The sequence below is a fragment of the Hippichthys cyanospilos genome, chromosome 6, assembly GCF_059441005.1.
Source record: "Hippichthys cyanospilos isolate Australia breed blue-spotted pipefish chromosome 6, RoL_Hcya_1.0, whole genome shotgun sequence".
NCBI lineage: Eukaryota > Metazoa > Chordata > Actinopteri > Syngnathiformes > Syngnathidae > Hippichthys > Hippichthys cyanospilos.
This window is the reverse complement of record NC_142374.1, coordinates 5390177-5400783: the sequence shown is the minus strand read 5'-3', so window position 1 is coordinate 5400783 and position 10607 is coordinate 5390177. Positions and strand designations below refer to the sequence as shown.

Sequence of the window (10607 nt, the reverse complement as noted above, 5' to 3'; positions counted from 1 at the left end):
AATTGGCTGGCACATAATTCTAATCAGCTTCTGACTAAAATAATAGAATGGAATAGAATAGGATGGAATCAACATTGAGAAGGAAGACTTATGATTAAAAAAATGTTTTAAAAAGATGCGAAGCAACATGGTTGACCTCATCAGCAGTAATATGGCGTTATATTTGTGCCACCATTACGCACGCGCGGAAAAAAAATTTGAGCGTTGAAAATAAAACTGAGCGAGCGAAAACAGATTTTGAGCGCAGAAAAAAAGTTATTGAAAAGAAGTTTCTCGCTCAAAATTTCTTTTTGCTCGCTCGCAATAGCATTCTCCCGCTCAACATCTCGCTCTCGTTCACGATACTCCTCCCTCCCTCGCTCAACATCGCGTTTGCTCAACATCGAGCTCTCACTCGCTCGAGTTGTCCTCTGCGCTCGCTCAGTTCTGCTCACGCGTTACGTTTGTGCCACAAAACCAGCCAATCGGAGCTTGTAAAAGCACATTGATTGACAGATTGGTATCCAATGAGATTGCTTGTACGCTAGACTCCAACTCCATCGGCGCGCGCTCAAACTCTTATCATTACGTGCTCAATAGTTTTTTTCTTGCTCTCAAAATCTGTTTTCGCTCGCTCAGTTTGATTTTCTCCGCTCAATTTTTTTTTTGGCGCGCTCAGAATTGTGGCACAAATATAACGCCATAAAGTAACAGCCAATCAATACTTTGTGCATACTGTTCGTAGTTGTAACTTTTTTTTTGTTTTATTTAAGTGAGAATCAAAATACATATGTAGTGTGGACACCATATGTATTTTGTCTTTACATATTTTCAGTTCACATACCGTGGGGAAAAGTGGGACTATGGCCAAACAGATCGACAAAAATGTTTGGCGTAAACAACGAAAGTTGGATTTTTTTTTTTTTTTAAATCAAACAATGTCCCCTATATTGTACCTTAAAGATATAACTAAGAACATCTCAGATAATAGTTTGGGAATAAACATCCCGCTTGTTTGTTAAGCTAACTCGTGTTGTTGCCATGTCACTAATTTACTGTGTATTTTAAAGTTGTTTTTAACGTAAATTACTGTTTTAGCAACAAAAAAAAAAAAAAAAGAAAAAAAAAGGGAGAGGGTGTGAATTGCCAACTAACTTTATTTTGATGAAGATCGCACAGTTAGGTTGTGCTTAGGTATGCCTACTTAAAATATGAAACGTGACGACCAGGAAATAGAAATGCCGTGTGCACTGGATCAGTTGAGCCCAGAAAAAAAAGGACCAACAGAGGATGAATGGATGCAGTTCCACTAGGACCCCACACGGGACCCGCATGACGGATTAATAAAACTCGTTTTTGTTGTTGTTGTTAATAGTTCCATTTCGTTTAGATTTGACTCAGATGCTCACCGGATAGCTCTGGGACAGAACTATAACATCTCCAATCCATTCTGTCAGATGGTGTTAATTGAGGCTGGAGCTTATCGAACAGGGGTCAGATGAAAGTCATCCTGCACCAACTTGAACCTTGGCGTGAGGGGTTTGACTTGTCTGACGGATTTCTAGTACTTTTCCAAGAGAGAAGTCAGCACTTTTTGCAGACTTTTTCTTGTATCCAGGAAGTGACGGAGATAACTTTGCGGGTCGAGACAACTTGAGGGAGGTCGTCACGTCTCAACTCCCTACAAAAGAAGTTAGGAGGAAGCGGAGCCCTATCAAAACATATAAACTCAGCACGGAAATTGAGTGGATAATCTTCAAAATAAAAGATAACCGCTGGTTAGCCGTACCCCCAGCACTTACCAAGGTTGCTTCATGAAAGAAGTTGATGTTTATAGAATGAAGAGTTGAATTGTGTTTTTTATATGTTTATAAATCGCCTTCTCCTGACTTATTACCATTCAGAACAAATTGGTCTTAAAAGTCCTTTGTATGTCGATTAAACATATAGGCCTATGTTGGTGTGGGGCACCTCCAAGGATTTGTATCCCTTTATAAAAATCTCTCATCGGTCCATTTTCTACAGTGCTTATCCTGTTTACAGTTGAGTTGGAGCTGAATTGAAGATTTATAATTGTCATTACAAGCCCCATCCTGTAAGTATTGTATTTGCATTTAATAATATCAACTCTTTCTGTTCACATTTTGACATAAAGATAGCAAAGCGAAAAAGCTGGCATGACACATCCAAGGACAAGAGAGGCAATGCTATTGGACAGTCACTTTTTATACATGAGGGATTTATAGCTTTACAGCACACTGGCATCAGGACAAGGTGATGGTCACCTGGACAGTCTGAAGTATATGAGAATACAAGTTTAGATTTACAAGTGTATGAGAGGACACAAAGAAATGAAACAGTACTATACAAAGATTATTATTTGTGATTGTATATTAATACTAGTACCTTGTTACTACGAGTACCTTGTTACTATTTTAGCAGTTATTTTAGTTTTATTCCTGACATATTCTAATCCTTACTATATATATATATATATATATATATATATATATATATATATATATATATATATATATATATATATATATATATATATATATATATATATAGTTTTTTTAGTTTAATGTTTGAGAATAGAGGATTTAAATGTCTGTGTTTTTGTTTTTATTTATTTGTTTATATATTATTAAGCTAGCATTTTGAGTCAATGCGTTCTTCAAAGCACGTAATCGCGTGCCTGTCTGTACTTCGAGTAAGCCACTTCTGCCTGAGCTACATCAACGCACACATTGCCCCAAAATGTTTTATTTTGAAATATGAACCGGATAATGGCGTAGTACGTACTGTTTGCGTCCTGGACAAGGGAAGGTGGTCCTACTCGACAAACACCGACCAGAAAAACATCCGACGAGGAGGAATGTTTGCAATTGATAATTTTATCTTGACAACGTACACAAAGGCAAAAGCGAATTTGATTCAGACTGTCGTTCTCATTCGGTTAAAAAAAAAAGTGTTGACGCGTTTATCTTGAAGATAGAATTGAAAAAGTTAGGGAGTTGAAAATGGAGAGGCCAGCTGACTGATAGTGGGGTGAGGAGGCTGGATTTGGCAAATTTTGTGAGTCCTGCCCTTCTGTTAGCATGCTAGTTAGCATGCACAGTTTCTCCATCGCTTTTCAGTAGGGACAAGGTGAGAATTGAACTTTTTTCTGTCTTATGACGTAAACGTTGTATGTGGACGTCTGAACGGGATAGGCTAAACGGACCGAATCCACCAAAATATTGTGTTTTCGCTTTTAGTTGCGGCGAGTTGAGCATCAAAAGGGCCCGCCTGCCCACTTGAAAGAAACTTTTGGACTGTTTTTTCAAGTAAATTCAAAGCCAATTATTCTACAAATACGCTCTGCTCTATGATTTTAAATGATTAAAAATATATCCATTCGTGACTTAGTAGCAGAAAAAAACAAGTTTTAGTGGTACGTACACAGTTTGTTGATAAATGTGAAATTGTCATGTGCAGTGCTGTTAAATATTATGTTCTACGTTACAGACTGACCATCTCCACTGTTTCACCTCATCTGAAGATACTGATGTTGTCGGTGGCCTCTTCCAATGGAGTAAAGTAGTGCATGCATGCAGTGGAAACTCTTATTGAATCTACAACTTATCTTAAAGGCAACCCAGGTCAAGTTTGATATTGGATGTTGCAGGGGATTGCTCTCTCTCATTCTCAGTGGATTTTGTACCTCACGGCCAACCCATGCAATTAGATCCGTAACGCTGAAACTATTATGACATGGATGTCAAATCTAATCATCATGCGCAATGATGGGTGCAGATATTTCAACAAAAGCACGAGATTGTGACATGGAGTAATAACATATTTGCTGGAGAGTGGGGACACCCAACATGTTTGTGATATTGCGGTAATGAGCTCTTGGCTAGTTTGCATTAGTGGATGGATGTGATGCATTCTGGATCCATGATTGCTGATGCCAGCTGATTGGTACTCCAGCTCAATTCATGAGCCCTCTGTCTGAGTCGGGGCGCAGCTTGGACGATGTTCAGTCGGCTGATGCTGTGATGAAGCAAGGCTCCTGGTGGCCTGCGTGCCTGACTGGGCTGAGTCCCCGAGTTATGTGATGGGGTGCAGGAACAGTAAGGTCCTCCCTGAGCCGCCAGGGGATGTTCAATTGGACCTGGTCAAAAAGGTCAGTAACAGACATTGTTTTTGTCCTCACTAGATACTTGAATAGGTACAGCTGCACAACTAACACCTAGATGCAGTTTTTCCTAAATACTGTCAGGGAGATACCTGTATAAAACAGTAACACATTAGTTTTATACTGCAATTGTGTAGACCTGTATTTCTAAGATGATGCTTTTACTGTATTGATGACATGATTAAAGATGACCATGATAAATACTGTTAATTAACACAGAAAAACACAAGCTAGCCTCAAAATTAACTTGACCTTTTATCCAGGTTTTCTTGATTAACAATGTTTAAAGTTGTTTGTTTTGATTTTAAATAGTGAGATCATTTGCACCTGAATATTCTAAACTTCTGTTTCCATACCAGTAGCTTGAATAATGCTGTGTGGAGGGGTTCGCCAAGGACGTCTTTATAACCAGAATGATTGGTTTGCCAAGTTTAAAAGGCAAACTACAATTGCTATCAGATAATGTTACAATAAAATTAAAAAAAAAAGATTTTTTGTAAATTATTAATTTTAGTAAATTGTTATAGATTCTATTCTTTACTTGACCTATTCATTTTATCAGAGACAATAATTCATTTCAATTTATTTATGAGAGCCTTTTGGGATACTCAGGTCACCAGACAAAATAATTAATTCACAGTACCTTAAAAAACAACAAACAAAAAAACTGAACTTAAAACACCAAAAATGAACATGTGGGGGCCGACACTATTTAGCTGCTAATAAGTTTTAGCCTGGCATTCTTTTTTACCTGGAACACCTATTAATCTAAATATACTTGAGTAAACCAATCCGTCTGTCATTATTGACTCTTTTTAAATAAGTGTTTTAGATCAGACATGTATACAAACATGTTTGTTCGAAGTGGAATTAGCAAGAAATGTAACAGAAGACAAGTTCTCCCCAAAAATCGGATTTCGCGAGGGTGTCTAGTTACTTTGTCAAAGCAATAAAGTACCTCAACACACGTTAACATTGTTGTTTGGCTCCAAGAATGCTCCAAAATAATAGCTACATGATATGTTTTTGGCATGTTGGCAAATTGTGAGCAGCTGAGTGTTTCAGGCAGTCACAGAAGACGTTTCCCCCCCCAAATCTGAATTAGCGAGTATTTTAGGGTTCATTGTAGCAGGGTAACAGATTTCTGAGTAGTCAACAACTTGTGTGCTTAAATTAAATTGATCGTATCCACTGCACCGTAGAAATATGTTAAAGTTGATGATCAATCTTTTTTTTTTTAATCAATTCAGTCTTACTGTACTGTTGTGTATGTTTAACATAGGGCTGCCTCTTTTATTTTCTTCCAGGTGGACCCACCCTGTCAAACGGACATCTATAAGCACTTCATTCGAGGAGATGGTACGGCTAGCAAAAGTGGCGAGGCCGGTGGAGAGGGAGATGACAAGGCAGGCTCCACCTCCCCATCTGTCCCTCAGGCACAAGCGTCCACTCCTGTCGTTTCGACCCAAAACCCTAAAAACTCATCTGAAGTGTCAGATCCTCAACGAAAAAAGGCGGCCAAATATCGAGCCAAGTTTGAACCGCGAGTGACAGCCAAGTACGACATCAAAGCTTTGATAGGCCGAGGGAGCTTTAGCCGGGTCGTTCGTGTAGAGCACAAGAGCACACGGCAGCCGTACGCCATAAAGATGATCGAGACCCGGTACAGGGAGGGAAGAGAGGTTTGCGAGTCCGAGCTGTGTGTTCTGCGACGGGTCCGGCACACCAACATAATTCAACTAATGGAGGTTTTTGAGACGGCTGAGCGCGTTTACATGGTGATGGAGCTGGCCACCGGAGGAGAGCTTTTTGACCGCATCATCGCTCGCGGCTCCTTTACTGAACGAGACGCCACCCGGGTGTTGCAGATGGTGTTGGACGGCGTCAAGTACCTTCACACTTTGGGGATCACGCACCGAGACCTGAAACCGGAAAACCTACTGTACTACCACCCCGGCGCCGACTCGAAGATCATCATCACTGACTTTGGTTTGGCCAACAGCAGGAAGAAGGGAGATGAATGTCTGATGAAGACCACCTGTGGCACACCTGAGTACATTGCTCCCGAGATCCTGGTGAGGAAACCCTACACCAATGCCGTTGACATGTGGGCATTGGGGGTGATCTCATACATCCTGCTGAGTGGAACCATGCCCTTTGAAGATGACAACCGTATGAGGCTATACCGGCAGATCCTCAAGGGCAAGTACAGCTTCTCAGGAGAGGTGAGGAATTGCCAAACTATACACAATTAAGATATTAAAAAAAAAAATAAAAATCCTCACGCCATTTGTTTCTGAGGAATAGGCACAGACATTTGTACAATCGTATTTAACTGCTCAACTTTTGGAATAAAGTGATGAAAAGCAAAACTACAAGTAAACACCCAAAAAGTCCTATTAACTGACAATTTTTATCTTAAAACTGTTAGATATGATCCTACTTTGAATATGAGCTCAGAACAGAGGCTTCGTTTTGCCTTCTCCATAGTAAATAAACATTGGATACACCTTGCTACCACTTTTATTTAACGTCATACACATTTGTCTTCAGCGTATATTCATTTCCACTTAGCTGATGTTTAGTTCAGTTTCAGTTCAAGCTTGTCTTCTTGCCTTCTTTCCCAAGCCGTGGCCCAGTGTGTCCAACCTTGCCAAAGACTTTGTGGAACGGATCCTAACAGTGGATCCTGGTGCACGGCTGACAGCCGGCCAGGCTCTCAAGCACCCCTGGATTGTCAGCATGGCTGCTGCCTCCTCCATGAAGAACCTACAACGCTGTATATCCCAGAACCTGCTGAAGCGGGCGTCATCTCGCTGCCACAGCACCAAGTCGGCCCAGTCCACACGATCCAGTCGCTCGACCAAATCCAACAAAGCTCGCCGTGTTCGAGAAAAGGAGCTGCGTGAGTTGAACAGACGCTATCAGCAACAGTACAATGGCTGATGTAGTCGAACTTATTGGGGAGACTGATAACGCCAAATACTATAGATATTTCTGCCCCCAGAAAGAAATTCAGAAAACCTGCTGGGTCAGAACCCTTGTCAACTAGTAAACTTTGTGAAAGTACCTGCTGCCAGCAAGACTGTCGAATAAATCGAAATGATCATCCCTGAACCTGGAAAGATAATCTTTGCATAGCATTTTGTTCTATGATGTTTTACCACATCTTTGTCATTTCTCAGTCCATCTGTCAATCTTTATCTTGAACAGGATGGAACACTCCTTTTGTTCCGTCATTTGGTGTGTGTCTGACATATTTATTTATTAATGTGGACAGTCTTCATTCAGTTGGTCACTGGAACAATGACCATCCACAAAGATCTGTTGAACAGAGGTCTGGGTAATGAAGTTACTTAAAAGGAGGGGAATCATTCCTTCGCACCCTCTTGATTGATGATAATTGCTGTGAATTTATGTACTCTTTGTTATGGAGAGTGGTCACAAGAGACTGCGGAAACATCAATACCACACCAGAAGGCCAAATTGAAGATGTTTTTTCTAATATATGTGTATCTTGCCATAATTTCTCTTAGTGCTAGTATTTTTATGTACCTGTGATACCCAGAAGGAAGAGCACACACACACACACACACACACACACACACACACACACACACACACACACATATATATATATATATATATATATATATATATATATATATATATATATATATATATGGTTTTGCTGGTCATTTTAAAACAGTCTTATAATAATTTGTTGAGACAACATGCACACAGCCATGTTTGCCAGCATGAGGCTGCACTGATGCATCGGAGGAGCCCTCATCAATATTGACTGCAAGATTGTGAGACTGACTTGGATTCAGAATTTGAATTTGCCATCTTGATCGATAGCTTCCTCAAGCTATTTCTGTAAAAGCTTTCTTTAATACGACCAGTGAAACCAAAAACACGTTTTTGTGCAGTGATAAATGACATCTATTTTTCCTTCTGAGCACCGCAATGTACACTTGATCTCGTCAAAAGATTGTGAATTTGTGACTTTTACAATATGCAAAAATACACACAGCCTTGCCCAAAGTGCCTTAAATAGAAGAGTAGATTGATTTTGAAATTTGTGCTCTTTCCTGTTGCAATCGCTTTCTATTCAATACGACTATTGAACTTGTTTTGTTCTTTTATTAGTACAGGGATTGATGAGACAAAACAAGCAAGTTGTACCTTGGATTATAAATTTAGATTGATGTTTCAAACCCAAGGTCACATCATATTTTTGTTAAACTAAAAGACTGCATTGGGTTGGACTGAAACCTAATTTGCTCACTGTAAAAATGTGGTTCTTCATTTTATGTGTCATTCCACAATCTTTTCTTGTGTTTTTAAAGTCTTGTCAAATATTGTTAGAGCTGCTCGTTTATAATGTTCAGTGTTACAGCCTGTCTCTTAGTTTTACATCTAGGGCGCATTAATACACTTTTGACTGGCAGCAAGTGCAAAAAAATCCAGGAGGTATTTGCCACTGAAAAATAGCAACATAAGGGACTGAATGCTACTCCGATTTTAAATTACAATGCTAGCACAAGCAACTATGCAAGATTGTTTGTAAGGTTTATTGAAAATGGGAATAATAATTCCTTTTATTTGCACTTAAAAATAGAAAACTCATATGTTTAGCAATATTTTCCAAAAATCCAGAATAACATTTTATTCAAAAATGCCCCCTAATGCACGTGTAACACTTTTAACAGTACTTCAACTCCATCCATCTATTATCTAGATTGCTCATCCTCACAAGTCAACTTCCCTTTGTTCAAGAAAAGTATTGTTACAACCAATTTTGTGCTGAATGGAAAGAAAATACAAATGAACATTCTGTAATTAGTTTGTTATTAGTTGAAGGGTCCTTGTATGTTAAATGAATATTATACCTACAAAACCATTTTGATTTGACGCAAATTTTTGAAATGTCATTTCTTCCTGTTCAACTGTCGTCCAACATGTTTCCCAAAATACGTTTTATGTTGTTCTATTTAATTTCTCAAAGCACTTCCTCGAGAAAGTTATCAGATTTTGTTCTACAAGCACAGTATTATTCATTGGTGTTTTTTTTTTTTTAATAACTTTCAATAATATCAATTACAATGTTGCTGTGATGTACCAAGAATTAGAACAGCTGTTGTGAACTTTAAAAAAAAAAAAAAAATACTGGAACGTAGCTGAGCCATTTTAGCTGACCTCAGTGTTTCTGTAAATCTTTGGTTCTTTGGATTTCCTAGCATTCTCATTCTCTTGCTGTTATTGCATTTTCCTTATACACACTAAGTTGTGCTATCCTGTGAAATGTGTTTTGAGTCTTTTTTTTCTTTTCTTTTTCTACATTACAGTTAATTGAGGCTCTCGTTGGTACTGATACATCAATACACTTGGTCGACTCATAGGCAGCTGTTTAGTGCCTCTTTTATTAGCGGTCACTGCACCTCATCATGGAGAAACCCCCATTGCAAAATGTTGTTTTCAAGTTTTACAAGATTGATTTCTCTGCAATAGCAATTTACAACCATAAACTATTTAAAGTGCTATGGTAAGCTTTCTGCATTGAGTACCTGAAAATTTGTGCAGGTTTAATGAATAACAATAAATTTCTTCATTTTGTGAAATGTCGATACAACAGTGCTTTCTTTCACGTTTTTCCATAAACATGCACAGCTTGTCCTGATTTGATACGTCAAGTTAAATGACAATGCGCGAAATGAAGTTCACAGCAGTTTCCAAACGCATTCATTGTTGATACTTTGTATAATACATGATAAACATTTGATTCTTCTACCAATTTCTTTTTTCTTGTCTCAATGAGTCATATGAGTCCATTAAAAAACAACTTGAACCTGACTTGCAGCTTCATGCTTTATTTATTTATTTATTCTACTTTTCTATTATTTATTCATTCTACTTGTCTTTACTATTAGAACTATTTTCACTATCCTTTGAGCTGTACAATTTTTGATTGTAACTGGCTGCTATAAAACAAGGATGTGGATAGACCGTTGGAGAAACAGGTGCTCAACGTCGAAAAGAGGCAGAGGGAAATTTTAATCTGTATGTAGGTGCTGAATCGCAAGTATGCGGAGGTCAACAGTACTGCTACAATGCCGCTGGCGGACAAGCACGTGCTATGATAAATCAATGAATGAAGCATTTATTCTTAATTCCTGGTGACCGGCAAAGTAAATAAGCAACCACCCATCTATTTTCTATGGCTGATTATGGTTTGACGAACTGTCCTGCAGCATCCTTTTCAATTTTTAAACTGCAAGACAACGACCCCTAACGGACAACATGCTAATGGGCTTCACTGGAGGTGCTTAGGTTGCCAGATCCGACCGACACAGTCCTGTTATCAACACACTTCGCAAGTCATGCGTCCCTTTGGTTGGAATACCACCGGTTAGAATACAACACAGAAAGGCTTATTTGTGTT

The 10607-nt window shown here is 38.8% G+C and overlaps 1 protein-coding gene across 1 annotated transcript; it reads left to right on the top strand.

The window, feature by feature from the left end:
* Window positions 1-2808: 2808 nt before the first annotated feature.
* Window positions 2809-10018, top strand: pskh1 (protein serine kinase H1). The gene is made up of 4 exons (XM_088418183.1): window positions 2809-3129; window positions 3490-4150; window positions 5470-6387; window positions 6791-10018. Exons 2-4 carry the CDS (start codon window positions 4082-4084, stop codon window positions 7106-7108), a joined length of 1305 nt encoding a protein of 434 aa, XP_088274309.1. The 5' UTR covers window positions 2809-3129; window positions 3490-4081; the 3' UTR covers window positions 7109-10018.
* Window positions 10019-10607: the final 589 nt, after the last annotated feature.

Excerpts from the sequence above, each read along its gene's own strand:
- pskh1 (XM_088418183.1), top strand. The coding sequence starts at position 4,082 with ATGGGGTGCAGGAACAGTAAGGTCCTCCCTGAGCCGCCAGGGGATGTT. Across the intron at positions 4,151-5,469 it reads AATTGGACCTGGTCAAAAAG|GTGGACCCACCCTGTCAAAC; the intron begins GTCAGTAACAGA and ends ATTTTCTTCCAG. Across the intron at positions 6,388-6,790 it reads AGTACAGCTTCTCAGGAGAG|CCGTGGCCCAGTGTGTCCAA; the intron begins GTGAGGAATTGC and ends TTCTTTCCCAAG.